General features: G+C 41.6%; 1 protein-coding gene across 3 annotated transcripts in view; it reads right to left on the bottom strand.

Moving 5' to 3' along the window:
• Positions 1 to 26,651, bottom strand: part of ASTN2 (astrotactin 2) — a 1,067,984-nt gene that overhangs the window by 338,772 nt on the left and 702,561 nt on the right. For all 3 annotated transcript variants that reach the window (XM_073639713.1, XM_073639714.1, XM_073639715.1), the window contains 3 exons: positions 17,670 to 17,820; positions 4,981 to 5,147; positions 4,280 to 4,468 (listed from right to left, as the gene is read on the bottom strand). In XM_073639713.1, the coding sequence (XP_073495814.1) occupies positions 4,280 to 4,468; positions 4,981 to 5,147; positions 17,670 to 17,820 (507 nt within the window). The remainder of the gene's footprint in view (positions 1 to 4,279; positions 4,469 to 4,980; positions 5,148 to 17,669; positions 17,821 to 26,651) is intronic.

Genomic DNA, 26,651 nt, shown 5'->3' with positions numbered 1-26,651 from the left:
AGCCATACACCTTTATTTTTATGTTGACTTTTGAGTTTGTGTTCTTCATTGGTTGATCAACACAGACTATTGTTTGTATAAACCTGAATGATGATCACTTGAGTTGATATTTGGTAATTGATGAATGGCTGTTATTTAAACCTTATATCAGCTTCTACAATGTATCGTCTGCTAGTTTTTCAATACAGGAACTTAGGATCTTTGAACAATGGATGTTTGCTAGATATGTTAAATAACATTGCAGGGTGTTTGCCAGTCAACATTGGGGGGATGAGCTGTGGATACTCGAGCACTGTGAATTAATATCATGATCCCTGAACCTTGACCCGTGGATGTGTGCTTGAAAGTACAATTGTGTACTATTTAAGGGGCATAGGCCTCTGTATCAAAGAGAGTTTACAAAAACATAGCCTAGAGAGACTCTTCAGCACAGCAACCAGGACACATGGCTCTATCAAAAGGGATACAGATCTGCTCCATTGACTACCACTGAACACTCAGAGATGTTACGAGGAATTCCAGGTTGGGAAAATCAGGTCACCTGGCCACAGACCTCACTGCTCTATTTCCGGCAGGCCAGCTGCAAGGGTGAGACTCTGTAACTTGCACCATCTTGGGTATTTGCTGGGACTGTTCTATATGTTTATTGTCTGTTTGGTGGTTCAATAAAGTATTGCCACAACTGTTTTACCCTCTTCCTGTGTTGTCTGAGTAGTATTATGCCCACGGAAGACCCTAGGTCTTCACATTAGGGCTTATAGTGGCTCAGTGGTTAGCACTATTGCTTTGCAACGCTGGGGTCCTGGGTTCAAATCCCACCAAGGACAACATCTGCAAGAAGTTTGCAGGGTCTCTGGCTTCCTCCCACACTCTGAAGACATACTAACAGGGAATGTAGATTATGAGACCCAATGGGCACAGTGATAATGATGTCTGAAAAGGGCTGGTGAATTAATGGCACTAAATACTTATTCAAACAGATTAGAATAGGGCTACACCGCCCAAAATTCATACAGTTAAATGGGTACAAATTCCCACAGACTCACTCCAAAATCTTTTTTGAAAGGTTGTATTACCTCCAGAATCTAACTTGATATTAGTGCTTATTATTTTGTATTGCGATGTCCATCAAATTCATATGCTGTGAGTTTTTTTTGTGCAGATGATAATAAAAACAGTACAAATTATATAGTAATATACAGTGTGTATATTATACATATTTTAGTTTTACGGGCACAGGACATAATTCACACAGACTTCAGACCCACAGCTTTTTGTTGGTAATTTACACATAGCATATTATTTATTCAGAAGACCTTCTACTTCCCAGCTGTGCAGATTAATAGAAATGGCTTAGGATGCCTCTACATTTTCACTCTGATCAAGGTGTGAGGAATAGTGTGAGCTGAAAATGTTTAATTCACTGTAATGTTGCACCCGCAGTGGTATTACCCTTGAAAGTCATGTCCTTCAGTATGAAAAGATAATTCATCACCTTGTAGAAGAGCAAAACAATGCATTTAGCACTTGCAGGCAATAATTCATACGGCCAATTAAGTTTAAACACCTGCAAGGAACCTAACCCATACTCAAGTATTATAGACATGCTGATGATATCGCACCCTGATCCCATGCCGCACCGAGGATCAGCAGCTGGAACACTTTTTTGTTTATAAATAAAAATTTAGAATTTAACCTAAAAAAATAATTGACCAATATTAAATACCAAAATCAAAGCTCATCTACCAGTTTACTGTACTAACTGCAGGACATTAAGAGATCACACCTTCCAGTAGGTCAATATTACCTAAAGTGTCATATGTTTTCATTTAAGGAGGACCCTTCACTGGGTTTTAGTAAATTAAACTGAGTACTTCCTCCAATTGCCGCTGCTCCATGGATTCTGGTACTTCCTCCAATTGCCGCTGCTCCATGTATTCTGGTACTTCCTCCAATTGCCGCTGCTCCATTGATTCTGGTACTTCCTCCAATTGCCGCTGCTCCATTGATTCTGGTACTTCCTCCAATTGCCGCTGCTCCATGGATTCTGGTACTTCCTCCAATTGCCGCTGCTCCATGGATTCTGGTACTTCCTTTAATTGCCGCTGCTCCATGGATTCTGGTACTTCCTCCAATTGCCGCTGCTCCATGGATTCTGGTACTTCCTCCAATTACCGCTGCTCCATGGATTCTGGTACTTCCTTTAATTGCCGCTGCTCCATGGATTCTGGTACTTCCTCCAATTGCCGCTGCTCCATGGATTCTGGTACTTCCTCCAATTGCCGCTGCTCCATGGATTCTGGTACTTCCTTTAATTGCCGCTGCTCCATGGATTCTGGTACTTCCTCCAATTGCCGCTGCTCCATGGATTCTGGTACTTCCTCCAATTGCCGCTGCTCCATGGATTCTGGTACTTCCTTTAATTGCCGCTGCTCCATGGATTCTGGTACTTCCTTTAATTGCCGCTGCTCCATGGAATCTGGTACTTCCTCCAATTGCCGCTGCTCCATGGATTCTGGTACTTCCTCCAATTGCCGCTGCTCCATGGATTCTGGTACTTCCTCCAATTGCCGCTGCTCCATGGATTCTGGTACTTCCTCCAATTGCCGCTGCTCCATGGATTCTGGTACTTCCTCCAATTGCCGCTGCTCCATGGATTTTGGTACTTCCTCCAATTGCCGTTGCTCCATGGATTCTGGTACTTCCTCCAATTGCCGTTGCTCCATGGATTCTGGTACTTCCTCCAATTGCCGCTGCTCCATGGATTCTGGAACAGTTTTTCTTTTTCTTCTGTGCCCCTCCGTTCCAATGTTATGTACCAAAAAGCCGTACACCTCAGAACTTCTTGATGTCTTGATTGGCCAGCATCAGAGGAGAAAAAGCAAACGCACACAAGGAAGTTCTGTGGTATACGCCCAGTTGGTTGAAGGGTAAATTTACACCATTATTACCAGGGGCCATAACTTTGGAAAGGAGAGGCACAGAAGAAAATAAGAAAATAAAAAAAAAACTGTTCCAAAATCGGTAAAGTCGTGACAATTGGAAAAGTCACTCAGTTTGAATTTTAAAAAAATCCAGTGAAAAATCCCCTTTTAAAGAGACTAACCATAAGGAAGTTATAAAAGACATGTATATTAGAAACATTAACCTGTTAACGATTGTACGGACCTTTTTACGCAATTTCATAAATGAAATGACCTTAGGAACATGAATCTAGCCTGTAGACAATCACAGGGAGCAGTGGGAAGCCGGAGCTGGAGAAGGGTGTTATTTTTAGTCCTTCTGCTTGTTTTTTTTTAACCCTTAGAAAGGATATTAACAGTAAACCCCCTTAGTAAATTACTTCAGATTTATCAAAATTTTATTGTCCAAAATCAGAAAATGTAAGCCACACTCCAAGAATGTCCCAGAATGATCCACATTTGCCTCAGCTCGGCTGGGATTCACCACCTTCCCCTATGGCTGCCCCTTGCTGTGTTCCACATCCGGTTTTACAAGTGGCCTGAAGTGCTCCTGTGACATCATCTACTTATGCCTATTTAAGGCCCACCAAGACACACACCTGTGTCTTGGTATTAAGACTCTTAATCCTGTTTGTTTTGCTGTGCACCTCTATCTGCTCCTGGCCTCTGTCAGCATGTGTTGTTTTGGACTTTCCTGAGTCTTGTCCTCCAGTGTTTGGACTTTCCTGTGACTGTGGCCTCCAGTGTTCCAAGTCTTCACCCCAAACGTGCCTTCCTACTGCAGCCTCGATGCCCGGGATCACTGTATCAACCCGGACCGGGGACTTTTGAGGATCCACCTTACAAGATGAGCCTAACACAGAAAGTCCCTTCTTTTTCGGAGGTTAGACCTTAGGATTGTCCCAAGAAAATTGTAACTGTTGGCATCTTGTTGCTGTCATTCTTAGATGTTATTTGTTGAAGTGATAACCCCAAAGCATGAGGCTGGTGCTGCTGTCTAAATCTCCATGAGAAATGATTTAGATGGTGGTTTGAACATCTACCTGATCATCACGGCAACACTACTGAAGAACATACTACTGATGTTAGGATTTCCAGTTGTGCAGGTGTAAGCCGTGAGACTGTATATTTTACTTTTTAAAGTATGTTAGAAGGTACTTTAAGAGTTTAGGCTAAAAGAACTTAGAAAGGCACTTCTGTTGACCTTTTCAGATTTGTGCCTCGTAACCTCAACTGGTACCTTACTATATGTTCAGACTTTGTTGTAAGTTGAGATAAAAATGAAAAGAAAAGAACATCTTTATATTTGATCTCACCTGAAACTCATCTGGAAAACTTGACCTTGATTGACTCTCTGAGTCTTGTTGTCAAAGCCATGAAGCATCTCTCCAAACAATGTGTCATTCAGGTGACCATCTGGACGTAGGCACTTAGAAGCGTCACAAAGATCTGTCACCATTAGACAAGATCTGCCATCTGGTGCTAGTCGATATTCATCCACACAACTACATGTAAATATAAGATATAAAAATACTGAGAATTGAGAAGTATATACCGTAAATCCTGTATACTTCTATACTAAGAAATAAAGACAGCGGAAACATTTTTTTTATAGATGACCTTAGATGAAAACGCAACTCTCTATCATGGACGCCCAGCAGATGGTCTATCAGACGCTAGACTTATTTTATGTATACTTCCCTAGGTGGGATAATATTTGTAACATCATCATGCAGAATGATCTGGTGACTAGATGAGTGCCACACACCATCTTTATTGACTCAGGTAAGAATAAAGCCTGATTCAAAAGGTTAGTATTCAATGGCCCCAATTTTAGCTGCGCTCCCCCGGGAGAAATATTTTTCGATGAAGAACTATAGAGTGTAATCGCAATTCATTTGTTAAAATAGGTAAGATGCGCTTCAAAAAGTCTCCATGGAGCACTATAAGTTGGCTGCAAATTCCTCTTATGAATTTAACATATCTGATCCTTTCTTGGTAATTTAGATGTACTCACCCACAGAACATGTATATAGCGCTCTCATTTGGGTCATTCGGGAGTGATATCATCTGCTGTAAACAAAGTTGTTCACAACCTCCATTGGATCCATCAGAACAGTCAATTCCTTTGGTGTAATCATAGCAGCCACTTCCATCCTTCATTGGCTTTAATCCCCCAGGACACTATTAGCAAAGGGAATAAGAAGGTGTAAATATAATACATGAATTGTTTCAGTCAACACATCATTATTTTTACCATCCCAATTTGTTATGTCATGGTGGTTTAAGGTCTAACTTGACAAGCATCCACCAACAGAAATCTACTCAGTCTAAACACTCATCGCACCTATCGTAATTTTTTTCCACAGCCATGAACTTACCCATGGCATTGTACAATTGTTGATTAAGCTGTTGCCAATATAAAACTTCAATGTACACTGTGTTCCAAATTATTATGCAAATAATAGTTTCTCAGATTTTCCCAAATTACCTATATGAATTGCAGTCATTGTAATTTTCCAGTCAAATAACTATTAGAGTACAATTGAAAGGTTTTTGCACAAACTGCCTATGATAACAGGATATTTTTTAAAAAATAAAATACTCAAACTGCACTCAGAATGCATGTTCCAAATTATTATGCACAGCAGAGTTTTCAACCTTTTCATTTTAATAAAGAACAAAAAAATGGTCATTTTTGCAATTATAAGCATTAGCAGGTTATTACAAACTGAAATCAAACAGTTTTCAACTCAAAACTTTATTCTAGGTGATGTTACATTTGCACATAGGACCGCTTGTTCGAAAGGAGCTTCTGAACTCTCTCATCCATTGAATTTGTCAGGTTTTGGATGGTTTCTGCTTCAATTGTTTTGCATGAGGACAGAATACCCTCCCAGAGCTGTTGCTTTGATGTGAACTGCCTCCCGCCATCATAGACACTCCTTTTGATGATGCTCCAGAGGTTCTCAATGGGGTTGAGGTCAGGGGAGCATGGGGGCCACACCATAAGTTTGTCCCCTTTTATGCCCACTCCATCCATCTGGACCATCGAACTGTTTTGTTCACCGATGAGTGCCATGCAACGCTCGATGGTCCAGATGGATGGAGTGGAGGATGGCTGGTTGATGGACACCCCATGCAAACATGGCTACGGCGCCAACAAGGAGGAGGTGGAGTAATGTTTTGGGCTGGAATCATGGGGAGAGGGATTGTCGGCCCCTTTAGGATCCCTGAAGGGGTAAAGATGAACTCCATAATGTATGTTGAGTTTCTCAAACAGCACTTCCTTCCATGGTTCAAGAAGAAGAACCGTGCATTCCGCAGCAAGATCATTTTCATGCATGATAATGCCCCGTCTCATGCTGCACATAACACATCTGCATCTCTGGCTGATATGGGAATAAAAGGGGACAAACTTATGGTGTGGCATCCATGCTCCCCTGACCTCTACCCCATTGAGAACCTCTGGAGCATCATCAAAAGGAGTGTCTATGATGGCGGGAGGCAGTTCACATCTAAGCAACAGCTCTGGGAGGGTATTCTGTCCTCATGCAAAACAATTGAAGCAGAAACCATCCAAAACCTGACAAATTCAATGGACGAGAGAGTTCAGAAGCTCCTTTCGGACAAGCGGTCCTATGTGCAAATGTAACATCACCTAGAATAAAGTTTTGAGTTGAAAACTGTTTGATTTCAGTGTGTAATAACCTGCTAATGCTTATAATTTCAAAAATGACCATTTTTTGTTCTTTATTAAAATCAAAAGGTTGAAAACTCTGCTGTGCATAATAATTTGGAACATGCATTTTGAGTGCAGTTTGAGTTTTTTATTTTTTTAAAAATATACTGTTATCATAGGCAGTTTGTACAAAAACCTTTCAATTGTACTCTAATAGTTATTTGACTGGAAAATTACAATGACTGCAATTCATATAGGTAATTTGGGAAAATCTGAGAAAATATTATTTGCATAATAATTTGGAACACAGTGTATTCCATAGAGATCATCACTAACATCCATTCTTGTAATCTACTGTCCCCTACACGCAAGTGTATGAAATGAGATGATATTTGAGATGAGACCAAAGGAAACATGGTGAGAACGCTCAATCCCAAAGTAAATGTCATTCTTGGTTGGATTAGATCACGAGTTCAGTTCCACAACTTCCACTTCTGTCAAAGGAAAAGTAAATGTTGGGAAGTTCAAGAATATAACTTTTCCATGGAGACCATTACCTGCATCATCACAGTTATGTTCTTGTGTATACGTGTACATTTTCTATTCATGGACAATCCATTTAATTAAGTAAAACATGAAATAAATTAGTTGTGTTCTGTCAATTGTTTTATGTCTGACCCCAAAAGAACTGATCCCAAAGATGTAAAAAAAAAAAAAAAAGCTATACACAACATTTTCTGATCTGGCTCTAGGACCGGTCTGGATTTCTCTATCATGCCTTATGGATAAAACATTAGACCTTACAACAACCTTACATACATTTGATCATAGTTCAATAAAAAAATATATAAAAATAGATGTTTATTGAGTTTAAACATGTACATTAAGTAAAAAAAAAAATGTTCTTGGTGAGCTTGAACCTACTAATGCATCCTCATTGATATTGATTTGAGTCTCTGCCCCATCCACAATCTTAGTTTTCACAGTTTTATATACTACTTTTAACAAGTGCTGTATGTAAAGATTAACACTAAGGCTGACGAAAACTGAATGTAACTGGTCAGAACTCTGACAAAAATTAAAATCTCAAAGAAGAACTGAATTTTATGCTGGTTTTCCCTGTTTATGAACAGAAAATTAAAGGGAACCTGAAACAGGCAGCAAGTATCCGGCACTGGCGGTATGATCTCAGTCAGGTATGTTTGACTCTGTAATGCTGCAACATTTCATAGAAAAACATACTTTAAAAGTTCCCTGCCCGCTGCCAGTGACTCTCTCTATGTACACATGCAGAGACAGACCGACTTGTCACTCCAGGAAAATGGTTGGGGAGAAGCCGCTGGGGACCCGCCGGTCCATCTAGTCTTCCATGTGGCTTTTAAAGTACAGGGTGATTCACTCGGTACTTTACAAGGAAAAATTGCTGTAACTTCTAAAACAGCTGAAATCTAGACTGTTTGTACCTTGGTTCATGGGAAACATGTTTTAAAGCAGGTGTTGAAAATGTCCACTGTTCACATCCAAGCACTCCTGCACGAGCTGTTTAATATTGTTGAATGTATTCAGCAGAATGTCTGGGGTCATAGCCTGAATTTTTCCTATTTTCTCTCGGAGTGGCTGTAATGTTCAGGGCTTGTTACTGTACACCCGACATTTCAAATGGCCCCAAAAGAAAAAATCCAGTGGTGTTAAATCAGGCGATCCTGGTAGCCAAAGTTTCTTGGAGATTACTGTCATCAAAGAAGGCTTCAAGACACGGTTTGGATGGCAGATTTTGACCTCCAAACTTCTTTAGAAACTCACTTTGGATTCTCTTTAAGGACTCGGTTTCCCAATAAGTTTATACAATGAAAAGACTGAAAAAAAAACGCTCCTCCAAGCAACAAATGAAGAATGAACAAACTACCAATGTGCAGAAAGGCGTGCAACAAGTCTATCTCGCATTGGAGGCGTCCGGTGGGGCGACAAGTCGGCGAGACCATTCGGCGGGAGGATGTCTCTCATGGCTGTCGCGGAGGTTTGTTACACTCTCACTTCTCATTAACCAAAGTATGTACAGTCCAAATTTCAGTACTTCTTTTAGAAGTTACAGCAATTTTTCCAAGTAAAGGAAAACGTATGTTTTTCTCTGAAATGCTGCAACTCTTCAGAGTCAAACATACATGGATGAAATCATTCAGCCAGTTTCTGATACCAGCTGCCCGGAGAGTCAGAAGAAAGGAGACAGGAAGAAGAACGTGCCCGGCCGCATGCGTGTCAGCAGCACTCAGAACATGCTCAATCTGGGAAGCGAGCACTATCAATCAGAAGTGGGGAAAGGGCCCAAAATATGCAAATGTTGAGGCACAACGGTGCGCCAAACTCTTGGCCAGACCAAGGGGGCACCGAAGCCTCCTCATTTGTACAGCACTAGTGTGGTTGTTATAGGGGCTAAGCTCCTTACACCATTTAAAACGCATTTTGGGGGTGACGTGCTCCATTTAATATTGATATGTCCACAGGTGTAAAGAACACTACAAAGACTTTACGTTTGACATCCTTAATTTTTTACATGACTTTACGTAACTTTTCTTTTTTTTTGGGGGGGGGTGCTATTTTTTTTTTAAAGATTATATTATATGATTACATTTACTCCTACTGATTATGGCAACCCATTAATAATTTTGACAAGTTAAGAGGAAAGTAGATCTATAAATGACTTGGGCTTCACTCAGATGTCCATTTTCTGCGTACGAGTGCTGTCCATTTTTTTCACCGATAACACTCGTACCTATAATAGTAAATGGAGTCTGTGATGTTATGTGGATTGAATGATCAAGGCAAAATTGTGGAGACATGTTTGATGTTGATCCAAGTGTTGGATCATAATCGACAATGCAAGTCTATGGGTCTGTGAAAAAAATCAAACAGCCAGTGGCATAACTTGAAGCTCAGGGGCCCTGATACAAAAATTCCAATGGTGCCCACCATTATTGCAAGACTTTAATATAATTTGTCTTTTTATATCAGTTGATTGCAAACCCTGCATCTATTGTAGTTATGCCCCAGAGGACAGCACTCGGATGCCATCTGAGTGTGATCTGACTTTCACCGGCTGTTAGGAGAAGGTGAAGAAGCTTCTTTTTTTTTTTTCACATTCGAGACTTGGATCAAACTTTGATAAAACTCGGATGAAACTCTGACCGAAAACACTGAGACTCGTATGTAAAAAAAAAAAATGACGACCGAATCATCTGAAATGACTGGAGTACAAGAAATTAGGATTTGTGCATAATCATGATAACAAAAAAAAAAAACATTTATGTTTCCATTTTTATTGTGTTAATGGAATTAGTGACAACATTGTGTTCCTATTTATTAGATACTTTGTTATTAACATTCACTCTGGCATCTCAGTCTATTGAGTTATGTCGGACAGGAGAAGAGCCGCCTCGGGCAGTAATCGTAATGTCTGCTTCATATTTTCATGCTACCCTAGGGGGAATATCTGCAGCATCTATGTCTACTTAATTTGTGATTTCTAGTTGTTTTTTTTAATAACATTCATGAGTAATTTGGTTTATTTTTAATTAGGGTATAACACATAGATTTCCCCAAGAGATCTCGCCCATCATATCAAATAACAGAAATCATTGCCCTCGTCTTATCATCACTTGTCAGCGCAAGAGAGGTGTCAACTACAAAAAAAGAAACGGAAGAAAAGCCGTGCGGTCAATAATACTGAAGCATCAGCATAAAATCGGATTAACCACTTCCCGCCAAGACCATTTTTTTATTACCTTTTTATATTGTCATAGTTCAGGACCTATAACTTCACCGACTTAGCAGCCATAAGAGGCCTTTTTTTTTTAGGGACAAGTTGTACTTGTCACAGGTATAGTTTTGGGGTACATAAAACTTGTTAACAGACTTCTATTAACTGTGGTGGGTGTGGACCCTCTGTGCCACGGGCTGGGCTTATCTAGGTTGGGGCGTGACTAGGTGTCTACCGGAGCTTCACTAGAGCTTTTGGTGGTGAGGATAGGCTGGGCAGCCGGTAGACACCATGTACCTCCCAGGACTGCAGCAGCTGCCCAGAGGGTCAGAGGTGCAGGTAAGAGGAACAGGAGGGTGAAGACAAAGAGGTGGTCGGACGGTCCGAGGTTGGAGCAGGCAGCACAGGTCCAGTATACGTAGCCGAGGTCAGACAGGACGGGTGAATAATGGGAGAAACAAAACACTCAGGCAGAAACAGGACACGAGCAGACGAAGTGACTAGGAGCCATCATTCGGGCCAGGAGTGGTGGGAGTTGCTGCCTGCTTGCACAGGATAGGCCGGGGGGACCTAACACAGTAGGGTTAAATTCCTGCAAGATTCAGCCAGACGTGAGGAAAAGCAATGTGGTGACCAAGCTGAGCTGGACAGAGTTGAGGAGCCATGCGAGTTACCGCCATGACACTGTTTATGGAGAGAAATAGAAACAAACGGCAATTCGGCCACTGTCTTTTTCGAATTTGAAACTTCATCCTATTCACAATTAAAGGGTTAACTTCATTCGGCAGGTCTGTGTGATTATGGCGATATCAAATGTATATAATTTCACTTACAATTTATTACTTTAGTACAATTAATACTCTCTTTCAGAGAAAAAATATTTTTGTGTCGCCACACTCCGAGAGCCATGAGTTTTACGATTTTCTGTCAAAGGGTTTATACTTGAGTGACAATCTGCAGTTTTTCATTGCTAACACTTAGTGGCACGTAAGACTTTTAATGAGTATTTTTTTGGATAGCCATATTCTGATACTAGAGTTGAGCAAATCGATTCACAGGACCCTGATTGAGCCGCTAGATCAATATTCTGTTGTCTACAGGACAGGAGTCCTGCAAATCAAACCGCCTCCTACCTGCCGGCATCCGCGGCTCATCTATTGATTAGCTGGGTGGGGGATCATCGTTGTGGCACGAGGCACACTGGACTATCCGCCAGGGCGGCTTACCAAAAGAATAGGTGGGAATGCCACCAACTAGAAGGTGGATCACAGGGCTCCCATCCAGTAGCCACAGAATACTGACCTTGCCGCTGGACCAGGGCCCTAAGAATTTATTTGCTCATCTCTATCATTTTTTATTATTTTTCTATACACACAGCTTTGGTTTGTTTTTGTTTATTTTTTAAGTTTTTTTTTTATATTTTGGGCCCATACGGCTTTTTCATCAGTTTTTTTTATTATGTTTTTTGGTAGGATGCATAGACTAGGAACGATAAATCTGGAATGTTTTTGAATTGCACTTTTTACACAGTTCACCGTGCAGTAAAACTTATTTTACGGGTCAATATGATTAAGGTGATACCAAATTTATATTGTTGTTTTTTTGTGGTTTTTTTTTGTTTTGCTGCTTCTGTCATCATATTCTGATTAACATTTTCCTATTTCTAAAGCTGTTTAGTGTTTGTTTTTTATGGAAAGAATTGTAATTTTTATTGGTAACATATTGGGATGCATACGACTTTTTGATCACTTTTTATTTATTTTTGTTTGAGGCAGGATGAGCAAAAACAGCAATTCTAGTATAGTTTTTTTCAGAATATTTTAATGATATTCACCACGTGAAATAAATAATAATAATAACAGTTTTATTATACATGGGGTGATAACAAGTACCAAGTGTCATTTTTGAGGGGTCTTGTTTAGTTTAAAAGTAAATAATTTTTTATTACTAAAATTGGGAGTTGTATTCTTTTTACTTCCCCCCCATAAGGGGACTTCATTCTTTAATCGATCCTGGATTTGGCAGTATTTAGGCTGCGGTATATGGCAGGTTAGGAGGCCACAGTTAAGCCTCCAGGTGCCATAGAAATCCATTGGCACCTCAAGATCACATTGCAGGGGTGCAAATGGGCTGATAGAGACTGTCACTATTCACAGTGTCATCTGAGGGGCCAAAATACTGAGATCAGAGCTAGCTCCGATCCCCGCACATGTAGCAGGAGCTCAGCTGTATATTATAGCCGGCACCTGCTATAAATGGCACAGATACAACTCCTATTCACAATATCTTGCTGTGGGGTAAGTGACATAATTCAGAAATATAGTTACCTTAATGGCAGGGGCTAAATAAATAAATAAATAGATATATATATATACAGTACAGACCAAAAGTTTGGACGCACCTTCTCATTTAAAGATTTTCCTGTATTTTCATGACTATGAAAATTGTACATTCACACTGAAGGCATCAAAACTATGAATTAACACATGTGGAATTATATACTTAACAAAAAAGTGTGAAACAACTGAAAATATGTCTTATATTCTAGGTTCTTCAAAGTAGCCACCTTTTGCATTGATGACTGCTTTGCACACTCTTGGCATTCTCTTGATGAGCTTCAAGAGGTAGTCACCAGAAATGGTTTTCACTTCACAGGTGTGCCCTGTCAGGTTTAATAAGTGGGATTTCTTGCCTTATAAATGGTGTTGGGACCATCAGTTGTCTTGTGCAGAAGTCAGGTGGATATACAGCTGATAGTCCTACTGAATAGACTGTTAGAATTTGTATTATGGCAAGAAAAAAGCAGCTAAGTAAAGAAAAACGAGTGGCCATCATTACTTTAAGAAATGAAGGTCAGTCAGTGCGAAAAATTGGCAAAACTTTGAAAGTGTCCCCAAATGCAGTTGCAAAAACCATCAATTGCTACAAAGAAACTGGCTCACATGAGGACCGCCCCAGGAAAGGAAGACCAAGAGTCACCTCTGCTTCTGAGGATAAGTTTATCCGAGTCACCAGCCTCAGAAATCGCAGGTTAACAGCAGCTCAGATTATAGACCAGGTCAATGCCACACAGAGTTCTAGCAGCAGACACATCTCTACAACAACTGTTAAGAGGAGACTTTGTGCAGCAGGCCTTCATGCTAAAATAGCTGCAAGGAAACCACTGCTAAGGACAGGCAACAGGCAGAAGAGACATGTTTGGGCTAAAGAACACAAGGAATGGGCATTAGACCAGTGGAAATCTGTGCTTTGGTCTGATGAGTCCAAATTTGAGATCTTTGGTTCCAACCACCGTGTCTTTGTGCGACGCAGAAAAGGTGAACGGATGGACTCTACATGCCTGGTTCCCACCATGAAGCATGGAGGAGGAGGTGTGATAGTGTGGGGGTGCTTTGCTGATTACACTGTTGGGGATTTATTCAAAATTGAAGGCATACTGAACCAGCATGGCTACCACAGCATCTTGCAGCGGCATGCTATTCCATCCGGTTTGCGTTTAGTTGGACCATCATTTATTTTTCAACAGGACAATGACCCCAAACACACCTCCAGGCTGTGTAAGGGCTATCTGACCAAGAATGAGAGTGATGGGGTGCTACGCCAGATGACCTGGCCTCCACAGTCACCAGACCTGAACCCAATCGAGATGGTTTGGGGTGAGCTGGACCGCAGAGTGAAGGCAAAAGGGCCAACAAGTGTTAAGCATCTCTGGGAACTCCTTCAAGATTGTTGGAAGACCATTTCTGGTGACTACCTCTTGAAGCTCATCAAGAGAATGCCAAGAGTGTGCAAAGCAGTCATCAAAGCAAAAGGTGGCTACTTTGAGGAACCTAGAATATAAGACATATTTTCAGTTGTTTCACACTTTTTTGTTAAGTATATAATTCCACATGTGTTAATTCATAGTTTTGATGCCTTCAGTGTGAATGTACAATTTTCATAGTCATGAAAATACAGAAAAATCTGTAAATGAGAAGGTGTGTCCAAACTTTTGGTCTGTACTGTATATATATATATATATACAGTGGGGAAAATAAGTATTTGATACACTGCAGATTTTGCAAGTTTTCCCACCTACAAAGAATGGAGAGGTCTGTAATTTTTATCGTAGGTCACTTCACCTGTGAGAGACAGAATCTAAAAATAAAGTCCAGAAAATCACATTATATGATTTTTAAATAATTAAAATGCATTTTATTGCATGAAATAAGTATTTGATCACCTACCAACCAGCAGCCACCCAAACTAAAGCATAGTTTATGTTTAAGAAGCCCTCCTACTCTGCACTCATTACCAGTATTAATTGCACCTGTTTTAACTCTTTACCTGTATAAAAGACACCTGTTCACACACAATCAATCACACTCCAACCTCCACCATGGCTAAGACCAAAGAGCTGTCTAAGGACACCAGGGACAAAATTGTAGACCTTCACAAGGCTGGGATGGGCTACAGGACAATAGGCAAGCAGCTTGGTGAGAAGGCAACAACTGTTGGCACAATTATTAGAAAATGGAAGAAACACAAGATGACTGTCAATCTTCTTCGGTCTGAGGCTCCATGCAAGGTCTCGCATCGTGGGGTAAGGATAATTCTGAGAAAGGTCAGGAGTCAGCCCAGAACTACAAGGGAGGACCTGATCAGTGACCTGAAGGGAGCTGGGTTGGAGGAGTGTGTTTTCATTGTGAGACAGGTATGTTGTATTACACATGTCAATGAGCTGCCAAGAAAGGTTGTGTTCGCCTGTACTATGTAAGTCCCTGCCAATCAAGAGTTGAAAGGGACCGATCAAGAGAAAAGAATTCTCTATTGTCAATGGTTCTAGACCTTCATTGCTGAAAAAGAAAATATATTGGACTTTACGTGGTCACTGACGAAGCCTGGTGTCACCAACATGGCTACATCAATTCACAAAACACCTGTAATTTGGGCAGCTAACAACCCGCAAGCGCTTCACGAGATGCCACTTCATCCAGAAAAATGACAAAGTAATCTTCCAAGGGACTGTGGCCACCAAGATCGTTTGATTTAACCCCACTGGATTTTTTTTCTTTGGGGCCATTTGAAGGGTCAGGTGTACAACAAGCCACGACCATTACAGGCACTCTGAGAGCACATACAGCCAGAAATTCAGGCTATGACACCAGACATCCTGAGGAATACATTCAACAATATGAAACGGCGAGTGAAGCCATTCTTGGGTGGACATTTTCAACACCTGCTTTAAAACATCAGTTTCTCATGAAAAAAGTTATGTACAGTCCAAATTTCAGTACGATGGATCGTCTCGTTTAGAAGTTACAGCAATTTTTCCTGGTAAAGTAGTGCGTGAATCACCCAGTACTTTAAAAGCCACATGGAAGAGTAGATGGACAGGTGGGTCCCCGGCAGCTTCTCCCCAACTACTTTTCTGGAGTGACAGGTCAGTCTGTCTCTGCATGTGTACATAGTGAGAAACCTGGTACCCTAGAGAGAGAGCTAAAATGTTTCATGACTACAATACCCAAGTCTTTTCAATACCAAACTTTTTCTTGGGTAGTTTGTATCCAGTCTTCATTCTAACATCTGATTTTCGCACATATGTGAAAAAACGGACCGAGTATTTTGATCAGACTTTGATCAGAGTTAGATCAGAATGGCATCAGTTTCTCTCTTATGTAGAGAAAAAAAAAACTTTCTCCACCTTCGCCTATGTGATGGTCCATGAAAATCAGCCCACACTCGTATGTTATCTGAGTGCAGTCTGATGTTTTTCACATACCCTTAGCCTTTTATTGCCATTTTTGATCCGAACCTTGGATCAGAATCTGTCATGTCTCCGCGATTCTGCATGGACGGCTCGGTCATGTGAATAGACAATCACAGACACAAGGGCTATCCGTGAAAACCATGGATAGCACTCGAACAAGAATATCGGACAGAAGGAGCCCTAACTTGTCATCTTGTTTGACAAATTATCTATGATGTATACGACCTATGCTCAGTCATTTTCTGATTGCCACACACTTAAAAAAATATTGGTAACTTGATTAAATGCCTGCTTTCAGAACATCTCTAAAAATAATTAGAAAGTGGCGTCTGTGTCATGCAGAATGTCTATTCCAAGTGCTGTCATAGGAAGGTGTGAGCTTTTTACATTAATTAGTTTTTTTTCCGTTGGGAGGCTTTTATTTTTTTTTTTTATTATTTAATACAGTAAATGTAAAATAAAATGATAAAAAAGTAAAAAATATATTTTTTCCTACGGGTTTACAATAAATAGAAAATGTGATTCTGTTTCCTGCTTTCAATATGTACAGTAATTCCCCCCCCCCCCAAAAAAAAAAAAAACTAAAAAAGAAAAGATTGTTACACATTTAAAGAAGCACTCCCATCAAAATTGGTCTCCTACTTACAATTGCTCATTTTGACTTTCTACCTGGTTAATTCTTCTCTTTTCCATTGGGTCTATGATATCACATGATTAAAAAATGACTAGCTGAATCCTTCTAAGCTCTATGGAGAAACAGGAGGTCAATTTTCACTGCATGAGTCATCACTGTAAAGTCCCTGGCAGAGGAGGGAGTATTATGATCTGCAACATGTACTAAGGAAAGATAGGGGAAAGCTGTCCCTACAGTAAGACTAAGCTGAATCCCTACGATGTAGCGGGCTGCCTGTTCCTAGCGAACAGACCCGCCTTAGTCCTCAGCTAGTCTGAACGAAGACCTATAGCATTAAGAGAGTGGTCCCTAAAAGAACTAAGGACTGGGACAAAAATGGGACACCTCCTAAACAGAGAAGTTGTTGCAGAACACAAAAAGACAAACTGACAAAAAGTACTAGAGGTCCCAGAAGGACCAAGCGAACTGACAGAGAAAGGCACCGAAGCACCTGGCTAAAGAAACAGTCAAACACTGAAGTCCAGCACAGCCAAAAGGGCGGAGCTGGAATATAAAGGCAGATGGTCACGTGACCGCAAAACACAAGATGGAAAAAACAAACAGGAGGGTTCTAACAGGGAGCAGATGGGTCAAGAGTTGAAGAGGGGGATGACTCATGCAGCGAAAATAGACTTCCTGTTTCTACATAGAGCAGAGAAAAGAGAAGAATTAGCTGGGTAGAAAGGCAAAATGAGCAATTGTAAGTACACAGTGCTGTATAATATGATGACTGCAATATATTAAGAGGACAAAAACTTTGATTGGAGCTCTTCTTTAATAATACCATAAAGAAAGGTAGAAATCTAGGCAATTATAATGGCAAAATCTAAATGGAAAAGTTGACTTACCACACATCCTGTCGAATCGACCTTGCGCTCTGAGACACACTTGAAATTACGGGAACATCCACCGTTGCTAAATGAGCAATCTCTGACTGGACCGAAGGATGAAAGCAGGTCATCAACCGATTCAAAGTGTGTTGCCAGGAGGGCTTCCTCCCTGCGTAAGGGAAAGGAGTGTAATTATTTCTGGGCCGCGACACTGTCAAATGAATTTGCTTATCCAAGAAAATCATGCACACGTTTCACTCTTTAAATTATACTCATTTCAGAAGTGCCAGGAGTATTTTCTTCATTTAACTATAAGCATATTGTAACATTTTACGTTGCTTAGGGCCGGCTCCAGGTTTTCAAAAGCCCTTGGGCGACAGCGTTAAAGTACGTCCCTTAAGCCTCAACTTATTTTAACCACTGAATGCTGTTCACCTGTAAATGATGCCAAGTGATATTTTTTGTAATGTTTTTTTTTTTTTTGCTACATTATTTGTGCTTTAAAAAAATCAAAATAACTAAAATAATTATATGAATATATTTTCTTGAAATTTTTACCAAAAAATGGCAAAAAAAAACCATCGATTGTGAACATACCCAAAAAAGAAGACAAGAGCTATACAGGCAGCTGGAGCTGTGAAATGTGTAACTTAATCCTGATCGAAGAAGAAACGACGCCTTCGAAATGTGGTGAGGGAGAAGGATGTTATCAATACCATGGATGGTAAGAAGAACAAACAAATCAAGCCAGACATGTCACTGGAAGCAAAGATCACCAAGCTACGACTTGTCTACTGTGGACACATCATACGAAGAAAGCAATCACTGGAGAAGGACATCATGATCAGAAGAATAGAAGGAACATGGCGAAGAGGAAGACCAGCAACCCAATGGCTTAATACTATCAAGATAACGGTGAAGACCCTGGTGGACCTATCTAAGCTGCACAAGATCGATCTTCCTACAGGGCATTTATCCATCAAGTCGCCATGTCTGAAGAGCGAGCTGAAGGCCATTAAGAAAAATTAAAAAATCCTGATCAGCTAATGATGTGAATGAGATCCATGAGACTTTCCCTAAGGAGGACTTAGGCTGTGTTCCCACGATGAGTATTTGGGGAGTTTTTGATGTTGCAGAGATAATTAGGTTACTCTCGTTTTTTTCATTGCATCTTTTACTGTGTTTTTTTTGCTTGGGTTTTTGTCTTTTTTTTGGTTTGTCCTGTTAATTTGTTCTTGATGCTTCTTGGTATTTGGCTTCGACAAAACTTTATAGATTTTGTTATGTGCAGATTAAATGCTTTTCTACTGTGTTTCCACAGCGGAAGTGCACTAAAAATGCATATGCGTATTTACCTCCGGATTTACCACATCTAGTGCAATGGAGAAAATCACTTTGCTGGAACTGTAAAACGTTGCGTTTTTTGCACAGGGAAAATACGTAGCATCAAAAACCCCTTGTGGGAACTTAAAGGGAACCTGTCAGGTTGGATAATGCTAGTTACCCACAGACATGGGGTTTATCTGAAAATTAATAGCATTAGAAAGGTGCCCGGCCACCATACTGAAAGCGCAGCTCGCAGGACAAAAATAAACTTATTCCTCCCAGAAGCTATCGGATTTCAGTCATACAGACATGCCGGCATGGCCACAGTCCCTCTCACAGCACCATGAGTGGTGGCTGTAAGCACACCCCGGCATTTAGACTGACAGCTGGTTCTCCTTTGCATCAAAGCCTTAAAGGGGTATTCTCATCTGCAAAATCCTGTCCCAATATGTCGTAGGTGCAATAATAATAATTTTAGCAAATACCTCAAATTATAAATGTAGTATAGTTCTCCTGATTAGCTATGTCTCTTACCCTATGTGCAGGGCATTGCAGTAGCTTAGGTATCCATGGTTAGGACCATTAACAGCCAACTGTCACTACATGAGTGGTCGTAACCTTGGATACCTAAGCTACTGCAATGCCCTGCACATGGGGACAGCAACATAGCTAATCAGAAGAACTATACTACATTTCTAATTGGAGGTATTTGCTAATATTATGGTCATTACACCTACTACATATTGGAATAGGATCTTGGTGATCGGAGTACCCCTTTAATGACCGAAAGCGTCCAGGACGGATAAAGTTCATGGGAGCTGCGCTTTCAGAATAGCAGCCAGGCACCTTTCTAACGCTATTACCCTGCACACTGACCCCATATCTGCAGGTTAGTAGCATTATTCGATGTGACTGGCTCCCTTTAATGTCAGGGTATGTGCACACGATGTCTTTTTCAGGGGGATTCCAGCTGGACGCCACCTGAAAAAGTGCTACAAAAAGGAGGATTCCAGCTGGACGCCACCTGAAAAAGTGCTACAGAAAAAATAAATGTGCACTGCAATGTGAAACAACTTTCTGAGCTTCTTTTATCCTCAGGCTTTAAAAGCTGTGAAGTGGTTAAAGGATGTAACCTGACTACTCTTCAGGCGGCCCGCTCAGTAGATTATATACATCATTTGATTAAAAAGTCACCATCAGCAGAAAAGGACCAGGCAAGGTCATTTTAGGAAAAATATTTCTTGAAGTTTTCCTGAAAAGTCTTCTGCTCAAAAATTCTGGAGAAGCACTTGCATCTAAAAGATGCCGCATGAAAACACCCTTGAAATGCGTTCAGTACCTAGTTCTTTAATGTGCATGGCCACCATATTTCCACTGCATTACCACAGTAAAAAGCCAAGCGGTTGTGTGCACATTCACTTGCTCTCGTTAATTATAGCTCCTAGTTCCCTCAACGATCTTGATTAACCGCATTGAGTGCTCTCTGCCTCATTAAAACCACTGTTTTGGGTAAGAGTCATGATTTCAACGTTGACCACAGTTTACCATCCACGTATTCTGCCAAAGTTGTTATCTTCTTTTAGTTAGAACAACCCTTCCAAACTGTTACCGTCTATTCCACCTCCGTTATTGATTCTGCACTTCACGTGTTCCTCGCATCTTGAAAAGGATGACCAAAAACTTTTTTTCCTTTATTCTGCACTCCTTCATGTAAGAATGCGGCAAGATATGGTGCAGCTCTTTGTGCATACAAGTATCTGTCTTTATCCGTAAAATGTTTAAAGCAGAATGCTTCAAAAATAGTCGATTTCTCATGGTACCCAATTTGTGAATTTCCCAAGAGTTAAAGGGGTACTTTGGGATTAGGAAAATTAAAGAGAGCAAATATCATTATGATTCCTAAATACCTTGAATTAACAAATCACACTTGTTTTGGTTTGGGAGATAATCACTATAGTCAGGGATGGGGTTCACCCGACCCCCATCAGTTCGCAGAAACCGATTATTAAAATTGCAACCAGTTCCCCGAACAGACAAGAAGCAGTCAGTGTCCTGATCCGTTTCTGGGGCCCACCGGCGTCAACTAAATGTGTGCCCTTGACGCATCCCTTTGAAATATGTTACGTGTAGGAATACCAAATAATGAATAGTTAAAAGAGCTGTTGGCCTATCAGAGGCTGGCAGCTGACGTTGGAGCGCACGTCACCAGCATATGGTGTCACTGCCATGTGCCGGCCCGTCCGCACCACCAATGAAGCAGGAAGAGGATGCTGCAGGACGGCTATCCACCCTGTCTATCAGATCTACTACTGAAGATTAGAGATGAGCGTTGTTCTACTCGAACTGTTCGCCAATCTCAAATTCGAGCTGTTTTGGGCGGTGTTCGAGCCGGTCGGCGAACACGAACAATTTGAGAAAAATTCGGCTGTTCGAGGTTATGTTCGATAACTGTTCGTGCACCAAAATCATAACTGGATTTTTTCTCAGTAATGATGAAAATTAATGTTAATACGCAGTTTGAGTGTACAGCGGGGCGGGGGGAGGGGCAGGGGATGGATCTCTGCAGGAACAATGAAGATCTCCATTTTTTTTTCTCTTTCCCGCATTTACAGTGGGGAGGTGCAATCTGTCAGCCTATCAGCAGCGCACACACGGAGCGAAGTGCTTTTTTCACACAAGCAAGGGCATGTGTGATTGGCAGTGTATGTCACATGTCCTTGCCCTATAAGACCAAGCCATTTTCCCCGTCGCCACCATTTTCTCACTGCTGCAGCTGCGTGTTAGACGGCACCGCTGTTGCTGTGTGCGCTATACCTTGTTAATTTCAAGCCAATTTTCGCACAAATCTACAGATAGCTTGGGAGTAGGGAATAGTTGTGATTGCAGTCCTTTTAAGGACTAGGTTACAGCATTTCCTACGACTTTTATCAAGCAGGTCTGTGCTCTTAAATAGATAGATTGTGGGAGTAAAGACTAATTGTAATTGGAGTCCTTTTCAGGACTAGGTTACATCAGTTCCTATCAGTTTTTGCCAGGCAGGTCTGTGCCAGTGCTGTGCAAGTTTTTTTCACAGCATTTGGCTGAATCTAGCAAAGCTAATCCTTTTTGGCCTATTGCAGAGTGTGTTAGTCAGTGGAGTAGCCTATCTGTGTTGCAAGATATACCACCTGTGTATAGAATACCAATTTTTTTACTGCACCTAGTGAAGTAAAATCTTTTGGGCATAGCATCATTCTATTAGTCCATCTATACTGACCTCCATCAGGTTGCAAATTAAAAATAATTTTTTTCTGCATCTAGCTCTGAAAAAATATTTGGGCTTCTAGCAGTGTGTGGGACTTGGTCTATTAGTCCATCTATACTGACCTCCATCAGGTTGCAAATTAAAAATAATTTTTTTCTGCATCTAGCTCTGAAAAAATATTTGGGCTTCTAGCAGTGTGTGGGACTTGGTCTATTAGTCCATCTATACTGACCTCCATCAGGTTGCAAATTGAATAAAAAAAATTTCTGCATCTAGCTCTGAAAAAATATTTGGGCTTCTAGCGGTGTGTGGGAGTTGGTCTATTAGTCCATCTATACTGACCTCCATCAGGTTGCAAATTAAAAATAATTTTTTTCTGCATCTAGCTCTGAAAAAATATTTGGGCTTCTAGCAGTGTGTGGGACTTGGTCTATTAGTCCATCTATACTGACCTCCATCAGGTTGCAAATTAAAAATAATTTTTTTCTTCATTTAGCTCTGAAAAAATATTTGGGCTTCTAGCAGTGTGTGGGACTTGTTCTATTAGTCCATCTATACTGACCTCCATCAGGTTGCAAATTAAAAATAATTTTTTTCTGCATCTAGCTCTGAAAAAATATTTGGGCCTCTAGCAGTGTGTGGGACTTGGTCTATTAGTCCATCTATACTGACCTCCATCAGGTTGCAAATTAAAAATAATTTTTTTCTTCATTTATCTCTGAAAAAATATTTGGGCTTCTAGCAGCGTGTGGGACTTGTTCTATTAGTCCATCTATACTGACCTCCATCAGGTTGCAAATTAAAAATATTTTTTTTCTGCATCTAGCTCTGAAAAAATATTTGGGCTTCTAGCAGTGTGTGGGACTTGGTCTATTAGTCCATCTATACTGACCTCCATCAGGTTGCAAATTAAAAATAATTTTTTTCTTCATTTATCTCTGAAAAAATATTTGGGCTTCTAGCAGCGTGTGGGACTTGTTCTATTAGTCCATCTATACTGACCTCCATCAGGTTGCAAATTAAAAATAATTTTTTTCTGCATCTAGCTCTGAAAAAATATTTGGGCCTCTAGCAGTGTGTGGGACTTGGTCTATTAGTCCATCTATACTGACCTCCATCAGGTTGCAAATTAAAAATAATTTTTTTCTTCATTTATCTCTGAAAAAATATTTGGGCTTCTAGCAGCGTGTGGGACTTGTTCTATTAGTCCATCTATACTGACCTCCATCAGGTTGCAAATTAAAAATAATTTTTTTCTGCATCTAGCTCTGAAAAAATATTTGGGCTTCTAGCAGTGTGTGGGACTTGGTCTATTAGTCCATCTATACTGACCTCCATCAGGTTGCAAATTAAAAATAATTTTTTTCTTCATTTAGCTCTGAAAAAATATTTGGGCTTCTAGCAGTGTGTGGGACTTGTTCTATTAGTCCTTCTATACTGACCTCCAGCAGGTTGCAAATTGAATATAATTTTTTTCTGCATCTAGCTCTGAAAAAATATTTGGGCTTCTAGCGGTGTGTGGGACTTGGTCTATTAGTCCATCTATACTGACCTCCATCAGGTTGCAAATTAAAAATAATTTTTTTCTGCATCTAGCTCTGAAAAAATATTTGGGCTTCTAGCAGTGTGTGGGACTTGGTCTATTAGTCCATCTATACTGACCTCCATCAGGTTGCAAATTGAATAAAAAAATTTTCTGCATCTAGCTCTGAAAAAATATTTGGGCTTCTAGCGGTGTGTGGGACTTGGTCTATTAGTCCATCTATACTGACCTCCATCAGGTTGCAAATTAAAAATAATTTTTTTCTGCATCTAACCCAGCCAATAGTTTTGGCCTAATACCACAGTTTGGCCACTCAGCTCTGCTCGGTTACCATCCATTGTTTTTTTGTGCAAACAACTCCAGAGTTGTGAATTAGTTAACCACCAAAATGAGTGGAAAAAGGCCTGCTGCTGGTGGAAAGGGGAATAGGCGTGTTGGGAAGGGGAAAAAAGGTTGTGTCCGTGCGGTAGGTGCAGAAGAAAGACCATCTTCCAGCCAAACTAAAATGTCTACTTCTTTTAGCGGACAATGTGATAAGATCCCTTTCTTACGGCCACGCCAATCGCTACAAATTCCAGATGAGGCACAAAAACAGCAGGTGCTTCAACGGATATCAAGTGCTCCTTTAAGTGGGCTCTCCTCCACATCAACTTCAACATCACAAATACTCCAGTCCTCAAAGGTGTCACCCAAATCGCACTTGCTTCCTCACAGCTCCCAAATCTCCAGCTGCCCGTCTGAGTATGAGGTAGAACAGATGGTTGAGTCTGCAGAGCTGTTTACTCATACTATAGCCTGGGAATCAGAGGTCGACTCCAGCGCTTCTGTGAATCCAGACGAGGAAATGATCTGCACTGATGCCCAGAATCTTTATGAGTCGGATCCAGGACCAGACGCAGAAGGTTCTGACCATAATGTAGACCCTCATTCCCAAACTGTAACTCCTGTTGGTGGAGACAATGAGGAAGACGATGATAAGACTCAAATACCTGATTGGAGCGACAACTTTAGTTTTTTGTCAGGGCAGGAACAGGTTGGCTCTGAGGACGACGGGTGTGATAACGCACAGGGTGATGATGATGAGGTCGGAGATACCACTTACTGTCAACCCACAGTCAGCCAAGAGATGAGGTCAGCAGAGGAGGTGGAGGAAGATGCTAGTGACGACGAGGTCAGGTTGCGCCTTCCTGGACAGAGACGTAGTACTGGAAGCACGTCAACAACTGCATCCTCAAACACAACTCTGCCTCTCACCACAAGTCGTGGTGGCTCTTCAGGTCGCATGGGTGCTAAGCCTTGCATAGCCTGGGCATTTTTTCAGATCGATAAAGATGACCCAACTCGTGTTATCTGTAACATTTGTCAGCAAAAGCTAAGTAGAGGCCAAAAAATACATAGTTTGAGTACTTCATGCATGAACCGGCACATGGACATGAAGCATAAGTTGCAGTGGGAAGCTCAGTGTGCTACAATGCGGCCTAGCCGACCGGGCCAACCACCGTCTGCCATATCTTGTGAATCCGCGGCCTCTTCATCCTCTGTTACTGGGGGGATAGCAGTCACACCTGTTTTGGGGCGCAGACCTGCCACCTCTTTACCCGCAACAGCCAGCGTGATTGGCAGGTCATCATTTTCTTTGGAGGTGGTAACACCAGCTGGTCTTGAGCGCTGTCCGACATCGATAGCACCACCTTTGGATCAAGGCAACCTAACATGTCCGCCTGCATCTTCCTCACAGAACGGCAGTTTGCCGGGGACACCCTTATCAACCCCGTCTAAGCACAATAGCCAGCCCTCGGTCCCTCAGATGTGGACAAGTAAAAGACCATTTCCTCCTAGCCATGAGAAAGCTAAGAGGTTGAATTTCACCATCTGCAAGCTCTTGGCTACAGAAATGCTGCCTTTCCGCCTGGTGGACACAGAGGATTTTCGAGACCTTATGTCCGTCGCAGTGCCCCAGTACCAGATGCCCAGTCGGCACTACTTCTCAAAGAAAGGTGTGCCTGCGCTCCACCAGCATGTCGCACACAACATCACCGCTTCTTTGAGAAACTCTGTGTGTGACAGGGTGCATTTCACCACAGACACTTGGACGAGTAGGCATGGACAGGGGCGTTACATGTCGCTGACTGGGCACTGGGTAACTATGGTGACAGCAGGACAAGGGGCTGCTGTCCAAGTCTTGCCGTCCCCACGAGTTGTGCGTCAATCCTCTTTATGTCAAAGTTCCTCCACTGCTTCTGCCTCCTCAACCTCCTCTCGGTCTTCCACCTGCACCCAAAGCCTGTCTGGTCATGCCACAAGCTTTCTAACTGCGCAGAAGGGATCCTGCACACCTCCTTACTATGCTGGCAGTAGGGCTCAACGTCATCAGGCGGTTTTTACATTGAAATGTCTGGGAAATGTGAGTCACACAGCTGAGGAGTTGTGGTCAGCTCTGGAGAACCAATTTCATGAATGGTTGTCTCCACTGGACCTGAAACCAGGGAAGGCCGTGTGCGACAATGCTGCAAACCTGGGTGCGGCCCTTCGCCGGGGCAATGTCACACACGTGCCTTGTATGGCTCACGTGTTGAACCTGGTTGTCCAGCAATTTTTAGCCCACTATCCCAGACTAGATGGCCTTCTGCAGAGGGCACGGTCGCTGTGTGCTCACTTCCGCCGTTCGCATCCCGCAGCTCAGCGACTTACATCTCTACAGAAGTCGTTGGGCCTGCCACTTCACCGGCTAAAATGCGATGTGCCTACCCGGTGGAATTCAACTCTGCACATGTTGCAGCGACTGTGGCAGCACCGACAAGCCCTGGTGCAATACGTTCTGACGTATAGCCTGGGCCAACGAGATTCAGAGGTGGGGCAAATCACGCTGGAGGAGTGGTCTCAGATC

Source organism: Phyllobates terribilis, unplaced genomic scaffold (genome assembly GCF_046119375.1).
Source record: "Phyllobates terribilis strain yellow unplaced genomic scaffold, ASM4611937v1 Scaffold_7__3_contigs__length_470593459, whole genome shotgun sequence".
NCBI classification, from domain to species: domain Eukaryota; kingdom Metazoa; phylum Chordata; class Amphibia; order Anura; family Dendrobatidae; genus Phyllobates; species Phyllobates terribilis.
Note: the sequence above shows the minus strand (reverse complement) of the source record. Positions and strands in the feature narration are given on the sequence as shown.